At 45.6% G+C, this 17904-nt stretch overlaps 1 protein-coding gene across 5 annotated transcripts in view; it reads left to right on the forward strand.

The window, feature by feature from the left end:
- The window catches only part of LOC115194151 (RAS guanyl-releasing protein 2), a 90831-nt gene extending 73832 nt beyond the window's left edge, over positions 1-16999 (forward strand). For all 5 annotated transcript variants that reach the window (XM_029753590.1, XM_029753593.1, XM_029753592.1 and 2 more), the window contains 4 exons: positions 255-291; positions 3209-3367; positions 12639-12701; positions 15580-16999. In XM_029753590.1, coding sequence (XP_029609450.1) covers positions 255-291; positions 3209-3367; positions 12639-12697 — 255 coding nt within the window. In that variant the 3' untranslated portion in view covers positions 12698-12701; positions 15580-16999. The remainder of the gene's footprint in view (positions 1-254; positions 292-3208; positions 3368-12638; positions 12702-15579) is intronic.
- The last annotated feature ends 905 nt before the right edge of the window (positions 17000-17904 follow it).

Raw genomic sequence — 17904 nt, forward strand, 5'->3', positions numbered from 1 at the left:
TTCGATCTGCCACTTCCTGTCCCTCGTTCTATTTCTACCTCACTCTTTCTCTACTTCCTCTTTCTACCTTGCTCCCTCTCCCCACGTCCACCTGCTCCTTCTCCGCATGTGTCATCCTCGTCTCTCTCTGATCCCTGTCACTCTGCCTTAATCTGTCACTAGACGTCCGGCCTTTGTCTCCTTTGTCTCCGTGTTCCAAGAATTTCATGAACAGAAGTTACAAATAACTTTTCTCTTTCTCCCTCTATCTCTAGATATGGGGCTTCTACAAACAGGGATACAAGTGTAAAGGTAAGAGAATCAATACATTTAGCTAACTTGAATAGTTCAAATTGCTATGAAATAAAAAAAATGATAGCCCCTTTTGATTCGAGTGACGAATCTTTGAGCTTCATGTCAACAGCGTGGAAGCCATGGTAAATACATCACACTACATTACAGTGGCAACAAAAAGTATGTGAACCCTTTGGAAATACCTGGATTTCTGCATAAATTGGTCATAACATTTGATCTGATCTTCATCTAGGTCACAACAATAGACAAACACAGTCTGCTTAAACTAATAACACACAAACAATTATACGTTTTCATGTCTTTATTGAACACAGTGTAAACATTCACAGTGCAGGGTGGAAAAAGTATGTGAACCCTTGGATTTAATAACTGGTTAACCCTCCTTTGGCAGCGATAACCTCATCCAAACTTTTTCTGTAGTTGCGGATCAGACCTGCACAACGGTCGGGAGGAATTTTGGACCGTTCCTCTTTACAAAACTGTTTCAGTTCAGCAATATTCTTGGGATGTCTGGTGTGAACTGCTCTCTTGAGGTCATGCCACAGCATCTCAATCGGGTTGAGGTCAGGACTCTGACTGGGCCACTCCAGAAGGTGTATTTTCTTCTGTTGAAGCCATTCTGTTGTTGATTTACTTCTGTGTTTTGGGTCGTTGTCCTGTTGCATCACCCAACTTCTTTTGAGCTTCAATTGGCAGACAGATAGCCCAACATTCTCCTGCAAAATGTCATGATAAACTTGGGAATTCATTTTTCCATTGATGATAGCAAGCTGTCCAGGCCCTGAGGCAGCAAAGCAGCACCAAACCATGATGCTCCCTCCACCATACTTTACAGTTGTGATGAGGTTTTGATGTTGGTGTTCTGTGCCTTTTTTTCTCTCCACACATAGTGTTGTGTGTTCCTTCCAAACAGCTCAACTGTAGTTTCATCTGTCCACAGAATATTTTGCCAGTAGCGCTGTGGAACATCCAGGTGCTCTTTTGCGAACTTCAGACGTGCAGCAATGTTTTTTTTGGACAGCAGTGGCTTCTTCCGTGGTGTCCTCCAATGAACACCATTCTCATTTAGTGTTTTACGTATCATAGACCCGTCAACAGAGATGTTAGCATGTTCCAGATGATTTCTGTAAGTCTTTAGTTGACACTCTAGGATGCTTCTTAACCTCATTGATCATTCTGTGCTGTGCTCTTGCAGTCATCTTTGCAAGATGGCCACTCCTAGGGAGAGTAGCAACAGTGCTGAATTTTCTCCATTTATAGACAATTTGTCTTACCATGGACTGATGAACATCAAGGCTTTCAGAGATACTTTTGTAACCCTTTCAGCTTTATGCAAGTCAACAATTCTTAATCTTAGGTCTTCTGAGATCTCTTTGGTTCGAGGAAATGCTTCTTGTGAATAGCAAACTTACATTTTGTGTGTGTTTTTTTATAGGGCAAGGCAGCTCTAACCAACATCTCCAATCTTGTCTCATTGATTGGACTCCAGGTTAGCTGACTCCTGACTCCAATTAGCTTTTGGAGAAGTCATTAGCCTATGGGTTCACATACTTTTCCCAACCTACACTGTGAATGTTGAAATTATGTATTCAATATAGACAAGACAAATACAGAAATTTGTGTGTTATTAGTTTAAGCACACTATGTTTGTCTATTGTTGGGACTTAGATTTACATTTACATTTACGTCATTTAGCAGACGCTCTTATCCAGAGCGACTTACAAATTGGTTATGAAGATCAGATCAAATTTGATGACCAATTTATGCAGAAATCCAGGTAATTCCCAAGGGTTCACATACTTTTTCTTGCCACAGGGCTCCCTTTGAAAACACTTGAACAGAGCACACAGGATCATAAAATAAACCATTGTGGTTTGAGGGTCTCCGTCGCTCCACTGTTTGTAGAAGCTGTCTCAAGGGTAGACACATTGTAGAAACATACAAGTCACATGCACAAGTCACATGGCAGACTTCCGCTAGCACCAACCCACATTAGCATACACCTGAACTCTGTCTGTACTACGCTCTGTACTCAGTAGACTGTGTCTGTCTCTCACTTGCATCCCAAATGGAACCCTATTCCCTTTGTAGTGCTCTACGTAGGGAATAGGGTGCAGTTTGGGATGCAGCTTCAGTGTGTCTGCTCTACTCTGCTGAGTGCCTTAATGAGATGTGTGGAAGTCAATGAGAGATCCCAGCCATTCATTTCCATTACCATTGTTAGCCCCAGTCGCCGAGTGGGAGAGATGATGGCGGCAGATAATTTAAATGAATTTGCTTGCCGCAGATGGCGTAGAACAGAAGTGCTGAGTGTCTGGCTCTCTTGCGCGCACGTGTGTGTGTGTGTGTGTGTGTGTGTGTGTAGTCTGAATCAGTCTGGGTGTTGTAGACATTTATCGAATCTAACCTTCGCTGATGTGGACGTTTTACTGAGAGCGAGAGGGGTTTAGAAATCAATGAGTGAGTGATTGCACGAATGGGAGAGTGTGTGTGAATTACTCTGAATCTCTATCTCTGCCACCCTGGACATCCCTGCTCCCTCTTTTCTACCTACTCCCAGAGTGTCCTTCATTGTCAGAGCTGTTGTCAGGGTCTGTCTGCATGGCTGTGTGTGTGTGTGTGTGTGTCAGTGCGTGTGTGTGTCAGTGTGCGTGCATCTGCACTGTGTGTATGAGCACCTACCTCTCACCACTCGCTCTTCCCTTTGCCCCAATGTTTATTTTTGCACCCCTCCGTCTCTCTTAAACTTCGCCTCTCTCTCCTCCCCATCCCTGATCTCTCGACCCTCCTTTACCTCACACTCGTTCCCTCCAACTCTCTCGCCCTTCCCGTCTAAACCGGCATTCTTCCCTCGTTCCTTCTTATCTTCCTCTCTCCCCATCTCTTTCTCGCTTTGTCTCCCTCCATCGGACAGCTTGTGGAATTAACTGTCACAAGGCGTGTCAAGGTCGTCTGGCAGTGGAGTGTCGTAAACGGACCAAGAGCATTAGCCACGAGCACGCACCCTCTCTCCAGGCACGCTCCTACAGCTTCCCCCCTCCGGCCAACAGCCCACCCAGCCTACAGAACACAGGTGAGAACCCCCCCCCCCCCCCCCCCCCTTTCAACCTCCAATCTGGTTCTACTAATACTATGTCCGCATCTCACCAGGATTCTTCAGATTTGGGGTCACTCAAGAACCAGTAGCATCATACTTCAGCTAGGTAGTCTTTACAGAAGGTTATGAGATGGAATGGTACAGTATGTTTTAGGGCTGACCCCGATTAGTCAACTGATTAATTGTTTGGTCGATAGGCTGTTGGTCAATGGAGATCTAAAAAAAACAAAAAAACAATTGTTGAGCAGTAGCATTGTGTGTATGTGAGATATATACAGTACAATCATGTAGTAACCAAAAAAATATTAAACAAATCAAAATATATTTTATATTATTCAAAGTAGCCACTCTTTGCCTTGGGGCGGCAGCGTAGCCTAGTGGTTAGAGCGTTGGACTAGTAAGGTTGCAAGAGCGGATCCCCGAGCTGACAAGGTACACAAATCTGTCGTTCTGCCCCTGAACAAGGCAGTTAACCCACTGTTCGTAGGCCGTCATTTAAAATAAGAATTTGTTCTTAACTGACTTGCCTAGTTAAATAAAGGTAAAATTAAAAATTAAAAAATAAATAACAGCTTTGCACAATCTTGGCATTCTCTCAACCAGCTTCACCTGGAATGCTTTTCCAACAGTCTTGAAGGAGTTCTCACATGCTGAACACTTGTTGGCTGCTTTTCCTTCACTCTGCGGTCCAACTCATCCCAAACCATCTCAATTGGGGTGAGGTCAGGTGATTGTGGAGGCCAGGTCATCTGATGCAGCACTCTCCTTCTTGGTCAAATAGCCCTCACACAGCCTGGCAGTGCCACTAAGCGCAAACCTGATGGGATGGTGTATTACTGCAGAATGCTGTAGTAGCCATGCTGGTTAAGTGTGCCGGGATGTCTGAGATATGGATTTTTCTTTGCAAGGCCAGCATCCCGGAGTCGCCCCTTCGCTGTTGACGTTGAGACTGTGGCTTAATTCGTGTGGAAAATATACATTTGTGCCACTTAATTCATAGGAAAATATATTTTTGGGGGGGAAACTTAGGATCAATTTTTTTGTAAGTTATTGGAGCAATGCATTTTGGGCAATGGTGCCATTTTTTTGTGTCCCACATTTATTTATATGAAAACCAGGTTAATCAACCAGGTTGTCCCTGAAATACTTATGATATAATAGTAGGCTGACCTTTATTTTTTATTAATGCCAATGCTGTTTTCTATGTTTGTTTTCACTTAGCACCAGTATCCCAAAGTATTATGGCCGATTTTATGAGGGTTGCCAGATTGGAGTAGAAAGCTGTATTTGTCTGTATTTTTGTGGTATCGATGAAGGAAACTGATTGGGGAATGGGGGATACATTTTCATGATGGAAAATGAATTAATCAAGAAATGTGGGGAAACAAAGACCTGCAAAAAAAATAAAAAAAATCTGTTTTGGTTTAAATTCTCCTGGTGCACCTGCATGGGATTTGCAACTATAATGAGTCTGGACTATGATCAATTAAGCCATATCAATGCGGTTAAACAGGCTCATGTAAAATAATGAATTATGTTGGCTTACACTTATGGCACTTCCAAGGCCGTTTCATGATGATTATTACGGTCGTGTCAATCATGTTATATACTTAGGCCATTGTAACGAGGCATATGCCAGCAACGTAGGCCTACTGCATCTGCCCAGAGGAATACTAGGCTTTGATGGCAACGGCCGTTAGAGCTCATTTTGCCACTTATGAGCCCTGGTTAGAGTACCTGTTGTAGCAGAAGAAAGTGAAAGCTGCATTGGTAGCAGTGTTGGGATCACGTCCAGCTCACGTCTAGTTATGTGATCTAGTGGTGGGAAGCATTCTGTTTTTCAACATTGTGTTGGGTGTAATTGCATTGATATATCTAGTGAACAATGGATAAGCGACAATGGGTTGTGACGGATAGAAGTAGCCACTAAAGGTGTGATCAAGCCTTATATCAAAGTTCCCTGAAGCTGAATGGAAAGTGCAATGCCCTGACCAGTTATTCAGAAGGAAATCCTCTGTGACTGTCTCGATTACAAAAGTTAACTTACCAGTAATATGAATCACTGTTGATCCGTCCTGTTATCTAATGAGATGCATGTTGGATTTTCGATGGCCTAGAATCGAGGTCTTTCCCGGTCATGAAGGACGAAGCAAGGCCCCTCTTGGTTCTGAATGGTGAGACTGAACTCAGTTAGTGGTTACAGTGCATTCGGAAAGTATTCAGACCCCTTGAGTTTTTCCACATTTTGTTACGTTACAGCCTTATTCTAAAATGGATTAAATTAAAAATGTCCCTCAATCTACACACAATACCCCATAATGACAAAGCGAAAACAGGTTTTATTTATTAAAAATAAAAAACAGATACCTTATTTACTTAAGTATTCAGACCCTTTGCTATGAGACTCAAAATTGAGCTCAGATGCATATTGATTGGAGTCCACCTGTGGTAAATTCAATCGATTGTACATGATTTGGAAAGGCAGTCACCTGTCTATTTAAGGTCCCACAGTTGACAGTGCATGTCAGAGCAAAAACCAAGCCATGAGGTCGAAGGAATTGTCCTTAAAGCTCAGAGACAGGACTGTGTCAAGGCACAGATCTGGGGAAGGGTACCAAAACATTTCTGCAACATCGAAGGTCCCCAAGAAGACAGTGGCCTCCATTATTCTTAAATGGAAGAAGTTTGGAACGACCAAGACTCTTCCTGAGCAATTGGGGGAGAAGTGCCTTGGTCAGGGAGGTGACCAAGAACCCGATGGTCACTCTGACAGAGTTCCAGAGTTCCTCTGTGGAGATGGGAGAACCTTCCAGAAGGACAACCATCCTTGCAGCACTCCACCAATCAGGCCTCCATGGTAGAGTGGCCAGACAGAAGCCAATCCTCAGTAAAAGGCACATGACATCCCGCTTGGAGATTGCCAAAAGGCACCTAAAGGCCTCCGACCATAATAAACAGGATTCTCTTGTCTGAGGAAACCAAGATTGAACTCTTTGGCCTGATTTCCAAGCATCACGTCTGGAGGAAACCTGGCACCATCCCTACGGTGAAGCATGGTGGTGACAGCATCATGCTGTGGGGATGTTTTTCAGCGGCAGGATCGAGAGAAAGATAAATGGAGTAAAGTTCAAGGCTCACTCTGATGAAAACCTGCTCCAGAGCGCTCAGGACCTCAGACTGGGGTGAAGGTTCACCTTCCAACAGGACAACAACCTTAAGCACACAGCCAAGAGAACGCAAGAGTAGCTTCGGGACAAGTCTCTCTGTCCTTGAAGGGCCCAGCCAGAGACCGGCCTTTAATCTGATCGAACATCTCTGGAGAGACCTGAAAATAGCTGTGCAGCGACACTCCCCATCCAACCTGACAGAGCTTGAGAGGATCTGCAGAGAAGAATACAGGTGTGGCAAGCTTGTAGCGTCATACCCAAGAAGACTCGAGGCTGTAATCGCTGCCAAAGGTGCTTTAACAAAGTACTGAGTAAAGGGTCTGAATACTTATGTAAATGTGATATTTCAGTTTCTTATTTTCTAATACATTTGCAAAAATTTCTAAACCTGTTTTTGCTTTGTCATTATGGAGTATTGTGTGTAGATTGACGAAGAATAAAAACAATTTAATCCATTTTCCAATGTGGAAAAAGTCAAGTGATCTGAATACTGCACTGTATATGTCAGACTCTCTTATTGCTGCTTACATTGCCCATCATGTATTGCTCTAACTTTCAGAAGATTGTTCTGAAGTTTGCCCCCAAAAGTATTTTCCTGTGAATTAAGTCACAAAAATGTGGGTCTTTTTACACAAATTAAGGCACACAAAAACGCAGGAAATCTGCAGAAATGCTTTTAGTACATATTTGCACGAATTCAGTGTGAGATCGTGTTGCCCATTAGCATGTAGTTGAAATGATGGGTAGTTTTGTTTGATGATCCCTTTGTAATTCTGCCATGCTGCCTTTTCAATGCGTTCTGTGTCTCGCTTTGCACTGTGTTCTGTCTCCACAAATAGTTGACGAGCAGATGATTCAAACATCCAGGCACAATTAAACCGCTGGGAATGGTTGTTTCCCTTTGTATATCACTGTGTTATAGAAGGATATTTTTGTTGTTGTTTTTGTATGCTGTTCAGCAATGCCCTTGTCTAATGGAGTATGCAGTGCTATTAATGGGTGGAAGAGCCAGTAGACTATATAGCAGGTAACCATGGCCACTGACACTCTTGCTCTCTCCCTTCCTCTCTTTCGCTCTTCCTCTCTTTCGCTCTTCCTCTCTTTCGCTCTTCCTCTCTTTCTCGCTCTTCCCCTCTCGCTCTCTTTCTCGCTTTTCCTGTCTCGCGCTCTTCCTCGCTCTCTTCCTCTTTCTTCCTCGCTCTCTTCCTCTTTCTTCCTCACTCTCTTCCTCTTCCTCTCTCGCTCTCTTTCTTCCTCTCTCGCTCTCTTCCTCGCTCTCTCGCTCTTCCTCGTTCTCTTCCTCGCTCTTTTCCTCGCTCTTCCTCTCGCTTTCTCACTCTCTCTTTTTCGCTCTTCCTCGTTCGCTCTCTACCTCTCGCTCTCGCTCTCTACCTCTCGCTCTCGCTCTCTACCTCTCGCTCTCGCTCTCTACCTCTCACTCTCGCTCTCTACCTCTCGCTCTCTCGCTCATCCTCTCTCGCTTGTCCTCTCTTTCTCGCTCTTCCTCTCTTGCTCGCTCTTCCTCTCTTGCTCGCTCTGCCTCTCTCTCTTGCTCGCTCTTCCTCTCTCTCTTGCTCGCTCTTCCTCTCTCTCTTGCTCGCTCTTCCTCTCTCTCTTGCTCGCTCTTCCTCTCTCGCTCGCTCTTCCTCTCTCGCTCGCTCTTCCTCTCTCGCTCGCTCTTCCTCTCTCGCTCGCTCTTCCTCTCTCTCTTGCTCGCTCTTCCTCTCTCTCTTGCTCGCTCTTCCTCTCTTGCTCGCTCTTCCTCTCTCGCTCGCTCTTCCTCTCTCTCTCGCTCGCTCTTCCTCTCTCTCTTGCTCGCTCTTCCTCTCTCTCTTGCTCGCTCTTCCTCTCTCGCTCGCTCTTCCTCTCTCGCTCGCTCTTCCTCTCTCTCTCGCTCGCTCTTCCTCTCTCTCTCGCTCGCTCTTCCTCTCTCTCTTGCTCGCTCTTCCTCTCTCTCTTTCTCGCTCTTCCTCTCTCTCTTTCTCGCTCTTCCTCTCTCGCTCGCTCTTCCTCTCTCTCTTGCTCGCTCTTCCTCTCTCTCTTGCTCGCTCTTCCTCTCTCTCGCTCGCTCTTCCTCTCTCTCTCGCTCGCTCTTCCTCTCTCTCTCGCTCTTCCTCTCTCGCTCGCTCTTCCTCTCTCTCTCGCTCTTCCTCTCTTTCTCGCTCTTCCTCTCTTTCTCGCTCTTCCTCTCTTTCTCGCTCGCTCTTTCTCGCTCGCTCTTCCTCTTTCTCGCTCGCTCTTCCTCTTTCTCGCTCGCTCTTTCTTCCTCTCTTTCTCGCTCTCTCTTTCTGCCTCTCTCGCTCTCTCATTCTTCCTTGCTCGCTCTCTTCCTCCCTCACTCTTTCTAGCTCTCTTGCTCTTTCTAGCTCTTCCTCGTTCTCTTCCTCGCTCTCTTCCTTGCTCTTCATCTCGCTCTCGCTTTCTCACTCTCTCTTTCTCGCTCTTTCTCGCTCTTCCTCTCTCGCTCTCTACCTCTCGCTCTCTCGCTCATCCTCCCTCGCTCGTCCTCTCTCGCTCGTCCTCTCTCGCTCGTCCTCTCTCGCTCGTCCTCTCTCGCTCGTCCTCCCTCGCTCGTCCTCCCTCGCTCGTCCTCCCTCGCTCGTCCTCTCTCGCTCGTCCTCTCTCGCTCGTCCTCTCTCGCTCGTCCTCTCTCGCTCGTCCTCTCTCGCTCGTCCTCCCTCGCGCGTCCTCTCTCGCTCGCTCTTTCTCTCTCTCCAGCTCTTTCTCTCTCTCTCTCGCTCTTTCTCTCTCTCGCTCTCTCTCTCGCTCGCTCTTTCTCTCTCGCTCACTCTTTCTTGCTCGCTCTTTCTTGCTCGCTCTTTCTCGCTCGCTATTTCTTTCTCGCTCGCTCTTTCTCTCTCGCTCACTCTTTCTTGCTCACTCTTTCTTGCTCGCTCTTTCTTGCTCGCTCTTTCTCGCTCGCTCTTTCTCTCTCTCTCTCTCTCGCTCTTTCTTTCTCTCTCTCTCGCTCTTTCTCGCTCGCTCTTTCTCTCTCTTCCTCTCTCGCTCTCTTTCTTCCTCCCTAACTCTCTCTTTCTTCCTCCCTACATCTCTCTTCCTCCCTTGCTCTTTCTAGCTCTCTTGCTCTTTCTAGCTCTCTTCCTCGCTCTCCTGCTCTCCCTCGTTCTCTTCCACGTTCTCTTCCTCGCTCTCTTCCTTGCTCTTCCTCTCACTCTCTCTTTCTCACTCTTCCTCGCTGGCTCTCTCGCTCTTCCTCGCTCGCTCTCTCGCTGGCTTTCTTCCTCTCGCTCTCTCTTTCTTCCTCTCGCTCGTCCTCTCTCTCTCTCTCGTTTTCTTTCTCGCTCGTCCTCTCTCTCTCTCGTTTTCTTTCTCGCTCTTCCTCTCTCGCTCGCTCTTCCTCTCTCGCTCGCTCTTTCTTCCTCTCTTTCTCGCTCTCTCTTTCTGCCTCTCTCGCTCTCTTCCTCCCTCACTCTTTCTAGCTCTCTTGCTCTTTCTAGCTCTTCCTCGTTCTCTTCCTCGCTCTCTTCCTTGCTCTTCATCTCGCGCTCGCTTTCTCACTCTCTCTTTCTCGCTCTTTCTCGCTCTTCCTCTCTCGCTCTCTACCTCTCGCTCTCTCGCTCATCCTCCCTCGCTCGTCCTCTCTCGCTCATCCTCCCTCGCTCGTCCTCTCTCGCTCGTCCTCTCTCGCTCGTCCTCTCTCGCTCGTCCTCCCTCGCTCGTCCTCCCTCGCTCGTCCTCCCTCGCTCGTCCTCTCTCGCTCGTCCTCTCTCGCTCGTCCTCTCTCGCTCGTCCTCTCTCGCTCGTCCTCTCTCGCTCGTCCTCTCTCGCTCGTCCTCTCTCGCTCGTCCTCCCTCGCTCGTCCTCCCTCGCTCGTCCTCTCTCGCTCGTCCTCCCTCGCTCGTCCTCTCTCGCTCGCTCTTTCTCTCTCCAGCTCTTTCTCTCTCTCCAGCTCTTTCTCTCTCTCTCTCGCTCTTTCTCTCTCTCGCTCTCTCTCTCGCTCGCTCTTTCTCGCTCGCTCTTTCTCTCTCGCTCTTTCTCTCTCGCTCGCTCTTTCTCTCTCTCTCGCTCTCTCTCTCGCTCGCTCTTTCTCGCTCGCTCTCTCGCTCGCTCTCTCTCTCTCGCTCGCTCTTTCTCTCTCTCTCGCTCTCTCTCTCGCTCGCTCTTTCTCGCTCGCTCTCTCGCTCGCTCTCTCTCTCTCGCTCGCTCTTTCTCGCTCCCTCTCTCTCTCTCGCTCTTTCTTGCTCGCTCTTTCTCGCTCGCTCGCTCTCTCTCGCTCTTTCTTTCTCTCTCTCTCGCTCTTTCTCTCTCGCTCGCTCTTCCTCTCTCGCTCTCTTTCTTCCTCCCTAACTCTCTCTTTCTTCCTCCCTACATCTCTCTTCCTCCCTTGCTCTTTCTAGCTCTCTTGCTCTTTCTAGCTCTCTTCCTCGCTCTCCTGCTCTCCCTCGTTCTCTTCCACGTTCTCTTCCTCGCTCTCTTCCTTGCTCTTCCTCTCACTCTCGCTTTCTCACTCTCTCTTTCTCACTCTCGCTTTCTCACTCTTCCTCGCTCGCTCTCTCGCTCTTCCTCGCTCGCTCTGTCTCGCTCGCTCTGTCTGTCTCGCTCGCTCTGTCTGTCTCGCTCGCTCTGTCTGTCTCGCTCGCTCTGTCTGTCTCGCTCGCTCTGTCTGTCTCGCTCGCTCTGTCTGTCTCGCTCGCTCTGTCTGTCTCGCTCGCTCTGTCTGTCTCGCTCGCTCTGTCTGTCTCGCTCGCTCTGTCTGGCTCGCTCGCTCTGTCTGGCTCGCTCGCTCTGTCTCGCTCGCTCTGTCTCGCTCGCTCGCTCTGTCTCGCTCGCTCGCTCTGTCTCGCTCGCTCTGTCTCGCTCGCTCTGTCTCGCTCGCTCTGTCTCGCTCGCTCTGTCTCTCTCGCTCGCTCTTTCTCGCTCGCTCTGTCTCGCTCGCTCTGTCTCGCTCGCTCTGTCTCGCTCGCTCTGTCTCGCTCGCTCTGTCTCGCTCGCTCTGTCTCGCTCGCTCTGTCTCGCTCGCTCTTTCTCACTCTCTCTTTCTTTCTCTCTCTCTTTCTCGCTCTCTCTCTCTTTCTCGCTCTCTCTCTCTTTCTCGCTCTCTCTTTCTCGCTTGCTCTTCCTCTCTTGTTCTCTCTTTCTCGCTCTTCCTCTCTCTTCCTCTCTCTCTCGCTGCTCTTCCTCTCTTGTTCTCTCTTTCTCGCTCTTCCTCTCTTTCTCGCTCTTCCTCTCTCTCTCGCTCTTCCTCTCTTTCTCGCTCTTCCTCTTTCTCGCTCGCTCTTCCTCTTTCTCGCTCGCTCTTTCTCGCTCTTCCTCTCTTGTTCTCTCTTTCACGCTCTTCCGCTCTTCCTCTCTTCCTCTCTCTTTCTCGCTCTTCATCTCTCGCTCGCTCTTTCTCACTCGCTCTTCCTCTTTCTCGCTTGCCTTCCTCTTTCTCGCTCTTCCTCTCCCGCTCTCTCTTTCTCACTCTTCCTCTCCCGCGCTCTCTCTCTTTATCACTCTTCCTCCCTCGCTCGCTCTTCCTCTCTGGCTCGCTCTCTTTCTCGCTCTTCCTCTCTTCCTCTTTATCGCTTTCTCTTTCTTCCTCTCTCTCTCTCTCTTTCTTCCTCTCTCTCTCTCTCTCTTTCTTCCTCTCTCGCTCTCTTTTCCTCTCTAGCTATCTCTGAGCGAGGTCTGCCTATGGTAGCCTCTCTCAATAGCAAGGCTATGCTCGCCGAGTCTGTACATTTTCCATTTCTTTATCAGTTTTCTGCCACCGTGGTCTGTCCGTTTTAGAGCCAAATAGCATTCAAGTTTACTTTAAGAATTGTTCATGTTTTCCCAATAGGTAATATCATTTTATTTTTGTTTGGTTATAATTTCGTTGGACCAGATTTTCTGAGTGCTGTCCTGAGGCTTTGTTGGGTTGGTAGTGGTTAATGAACTTAGCCTCAGGACTAGCTGGATGAGGGGACTTTGTCTATTTTCATCTCTTGGCATTTCAGGGCTTTGTAGTGGTAGGAGTGGGAGGTCTCTTGTTTTTAGTTGGTTATAGAATTTGATGGCTCGTTTTGGGGTATTAATTAGTAATGGATATTGGCCTGCCTGCATCATTAATCTTTTTCTCCCTCCTTCTCACTCAGTGATTGTAGAGGAAGACCTAGAGGCAGTGGAGGAAGGAATGTTTGATATCCATCTATAACCAGGTGAGAAGGAAATTGTTTCCTCTTCCCTAACCCTAACTTACCCAATACTCCTGGCCTTGGCCTGTGATGTATACAGTGTATTTGGAAAGTATTCAGACCCCTTAACTTTTTCCACATTTTGTTACGTTACAGCTTTATTCTAAAATGGATTAAATTGTTTTCCCCCCTCATCAATCTAAACACCCCATAATGACAAAGCAAAAATGGGTTTAAACATTTTAGCAAGTGTGTTTATTTATATATATATATATATATATAAGTCGGAAGTTTACATACACTTAGGTTGTAGTCATTAAAACTAATTTTTCAACCACTCAAATGTCTTGTTAACAAACAATAGTTTTGGCAAGTCTGTTAGGACATCTACTTTGTGCATGACACAAGTAATTTTCCCAACAATTGTTTACAGACAGATTATTTCACTTATAATTCACTGTATCACAATACCAGTGGGTCAGAAGTTTACATACACTAAGTTGACTGTGCCTTTAAACAGCTTGGAAAATTCCAGAAAATGATGTCATGGCTTTAGAAGCTTCTGATAGGCTAATTTACATCATTTGAGTCAATTGGTGGAATCCCTGTGGATGCATTTCCAGGCCTACCTTCAAACTCAGTGCCTCTTTGCTTGACATCATGGGAAAATCAAAATAAATCAGCCAAGACCTCAGACAAAAATTGTGGACCTCCACATGTCTGGTTCATCCTTGGGAGCAATTTCCAAACACCTGAAGGTATCACATTCATCTGTACAAACAATAGTACGCAAGTATAAACACCATGGGACCACGCAGCCGTCATACCGCTCAGGAAGGAGACGTGTTCTGTCTCCTAGAGATGAACGTACTTTGGTGCGAAAAGTGCAAATCAATCCCAGAACAACAGCAAAGGACTTTGTGAAGATGCTGGTGGATAAACAGGTACAAAAGTATCTATATCCACAGTAAAACGAGTCCTATATCGACATAACCTGAAAGGCCGCTCAGCAAGGAAGAAGCCACTGCTCCAAAACCGCCATAAAAAATCCAGTCTACGGTTTGCAACTGCACATGGGGACAAAGATCATACTTTTTGGAGAAATGTCCTCTGGTCTGATGAAACAAAAATAGAACTGTTTGGCCATAATGACCATTGTTATGTTTGGAGGAAAAAGGGGGATGCTTGCAAGCCGAAGAACACCATCCCAACCATGAAGCACGGGGGTGGCAGCATCATGTTGTGGAGGTGCTTTGCTGCAGGAGGGACTGGTGCACTTCACAAAATAGCATCATGAGGGAGGAAAATTACGTGGATATATTGAAGCAACATCTCAAGACATCAGTCAGGAAGTTAAAGCTTGGTCGCAAATGGGTCTTCCAAATGGACAATGACCCCAAGCAAAATGGCTTAAGGCCAACAAAGTCAAGGTATTGGGGTGACCATCACAAAGCACTGACCTCAATCCTATAGAACATTTGTGGGCAGAACTGAAAAAGCGTGTGCGAGCAAGGAGGACAATAAACCTGACTGTTACACCAGCTCTGTCAGGAGGAAGGGGCCAAAATTCACCCAACTTATTGTGGGAAGCTTGTGGACGGCTTCTGGAAACGTTTGACCCAAGTTGTGCTTAGGGACATTGTCCTGTTGAAAGGTGAACCTTCTCCCCAGTTTGAGGTCCTGAGCGCTCTAGAGCAGGTTTTCATCAGGGATCTCTCTGTACTTTGCTCCGTTCATCTTTCCCTCGATCCTGACTAGTCTCCCAGGTCCTGCTGCTGAATAACATCCCCACAGCATGATGCTGTCACCACCATGCTTCACTGTAGGGATAGTGTTGGCCAGGTGATGAGCGGTGCCTGGTTTCTTCCAGAGGTGACACTTGGCATTAAGGCCAAAGAGTTCAATCTTGGTTTCCTCAGACCAGAGGATCTTGTTTCTCATAGTCAGAGTCCTTTAGGTGCCTTTTTGGCAAACTCCAAGCGGGCTGTCATGTGCCTTTTTACTGAGGAGTGACTTCTGTCTGGCCACTCTACCATAAAGGCCTGGTTAGTGGAGTTCTGCAAAGATGGTTGTCCTTCTGGAAGGTTCTCCCATCTCCACAGAGGAACTCTGGAGCTCTGCCAGAGTGACCATCGGGTTCTTGGTCACCTCCCTGACCAAGGCCCTTCTCCCCCGATTGCTCAATTTGGCCAGGCGGCTAGCTGTAAGGAAAGTCTTGGTGGTTCCAAACTTCTTCCATTTAAGAATGATGGAGGCCACTGTGTGCTTGGGGACCTTCAATGATGCAGAAATTGTTTAGTACCCTTTCCCCAGATCTGTGCCTCGACACAATCCTGTATCGGAGCTCTGCGGACAATTTCTTCGACCTCATGGCATGGTTTTTGCTCTGACATGCACTGTCAACTGTAGGACCTGATATAGACAGGTGTGTGTCTTTCCAAATCATGTCCAATCAATTGAATTTACCACAGGTGGACTCCAATCTAGTTCTAGAAACATCTCAAGGATGATCAACGGAAACAGGATGCACCTGAGCTCAATTTCAGGTCTCATAACAAAGGGTCTGAATACTTATGTAAGTAAGGTTTTTTATTTTTAGTACATTTGCAAAAAAATCTAATGTTTTCTCTTTTTCATGAGGTAGATTGAAGATTTTAAAAATGTTTATTCCTTCTAGAAAAAGGCTGTAAAATAACAAAATGTGGAAAAAGTGAAGGGGTCTGAATACTTTCCAAATGCACTGTACCTTCAGCCGTTCTGTAATTACTAAAATGGTCAAACTTTGTCGGCCCTCTAGCCAATGACTTAAGTTGCCTAATGTGATTTCAATGAACAATCATTTGAGGTTTTCAAGTACCGGTAGTCAGATTGAATGACTCTTCTCTTTTGATTACTTTCCTAGAAGTATGCATTCAGCCTAACACAGCTGGGAGGAAACAACAGAAGATGTGAGCCAGAAGCACAGCCTACTATGGCGGCCTTAGTGCTGGAGTCTGTTCAGAAGGGTGCAATCTGTCATCTAGAACAGACACAATTCTCTCTTCTATATGACAGACAATCATATCTCCTCTACGTAATGGATTTCTGAGTCTGAACATTGCATGTAGAAATGTAATGAATAGAGCAGACACGATTCCCTCTTCTTTGACAGACAATCATGTCTGCTCTCTTCATTCCATTTCTATATGCAACGTTCAGACTGTCTCGGATAGAAATCCATTACGTAGTACAGATAAGATTGTCTGTTCTGTAGAAGAGAGACTGGTGTAAGCTCTTCATTCCATTTCTATCTGCGATGTTCAGCGTGTTTCACATCACTGACTGAACACCCCCGGTGAGACTTCCAGAGAAAGAGAGAGAAGAAATTGCACTGAACCCAACACAGGATACAGACATGCTGTCACATGGTGGACAAAAACGGCAACTGCATATCTTCAAGCACTCAATATTTCTTCCTCTGTGTATCTCAACTCCCTTTAAACAAGTGAATGTGATTTTGACGAGAATGTCTTTCTATGTTAAATCTGCATTTTAGATTCTGGATATGGGCCCATGTTTTCATCTCTTACATAGTTTTAAGCACTGAATATAGAAAAAAAATCCACATAATTGTATTTTCAGGGTAGAGATGTCATTGGATTAGTGTAACGTTATTGCCTCCAAGTTTAAGTGGTGTTGTGTTTTCAGTGCATTGAGCTGTACCTTATTCTAAATGAATAACCTAAATGATGTCTCTCCGAAACACAAGAGGTGCTGTTATTGCCAAGAAAGGCTAGATGCCACCCGGACTTCCGTCTTTCTGAGAAAGCTTTGCTTTGTCTTAGTAGTTTGTCATCTTGTTGATAGTGAATCGTATGAGAGAAATTGAAAACGCCATGTGTTCGATGTCCGAGATGAAATGTTTCAGCTCCAGATCTAACTGTTGACTGCATTCCTGGATTGGGAATCTCACTTGGATCTATCTCAACAGCAACAATATCAACAACTCAAATAGACTGTGGAAAACTCCAGAATTTGAATATTATTTGAATGCTGTTGTATTTCCCGCCCTCCTGTTACCTGAATATTAATGACTGTCCTATGGTAATTTTACTGTGGTGCGTAAATTATGGTATATGGTTATGATACTGGTCTGTCTCAGTGCATGGGCCACTGTACCTTTCCTCTCTGTAACTTTGAATGTAGTTTGAAACAGTGAATATTATATATCGTCCTGAGATTTGAACTCTATTTTATGAGACATGTTAAAACCTGTATTTTATCCTCCTGAGACCCAGTAAAAAAAAGGGATGGAAAAATAGGTGTTTGTGGAAGAAGAAAAATGGACAAAGAAAATAATTTGAACAAATCTAGTTTGTTATTATTTGATGTGCACTGTAGTGGATATAATCGGGTGATAGTAAATATGGAACAATACAGTAAGTGAAAAGCATAGTTTTGATGTCCACTATAGAGGATATTAACGAACACACTCTTATTGTTTATTTCTTTTAACCAGGGAGAGAAAGTTAAAGGTCACACCCTCATACATGTGGTATCATTGAAATTCCCATAATGTCCTCTCAAAGGTAGAACAGGACATAAAGTAACTGACCCGTGGTTCCAGATTTATATGAAATATGACCTATGATTAATTACAATATGAGTAAAATAGTTTTCCTTGAAAATTTTTATTTTTTTATTAAGTATGTTTCAAAATAAGCTTTTCTGTGTTAGAATGGTGTGGCTGTTTACCGGTCATAAAAAATATGAATGAACATAGATCGCTGATTGGCCAGCTCATCTTCCGCAGGAGTATGACATCATACGCTGAGGAAATAACATACAGTGAGGGAAAAAAGTATTTGATCCCCTGCTGATTTTGTACGTTTGCCCACTGACAAAGAAATGATCAGTCTATAATTGTAATGGTAGGTTTATTTGAACAGTGAGAGACAGAATAACAACAAAAAAATCCAGAAAAACGCATGTTAAAAATGTTATAAATTGATTTGCATTTTAATGAGGGAAATAAGTATTTGACCCCCTCTCAATCAGAAAGATTTCTGGCTCCCAGGTGTCTTTTATACAGGTAACGAGCTGAGATTAGGAGCACACTCTTTAAGGGAGTGCTCCTAATCTCAGTTTGTTACCTTTATAAAAGACACCTGTCCACAGAAGCAATCAATCAATCAGATTCCAAACTCTCCACCATGGCCAAGACCAAAGAGCTCTCCAAGGATGTCAG

Source organism: Salmo trutta, chromosome 5, assembly GCF_901001165.1.
Source record: "Salmo trutta chromosome 5, fSalTru1.1, whole genome shotgun sequence".
Classification (NCBI taxonomy): Eukaryota; Metazoa; Chordata; class Actinopteri; order Salmoniformes; family Salmonidae; genus Salmo; species Salmo trutta.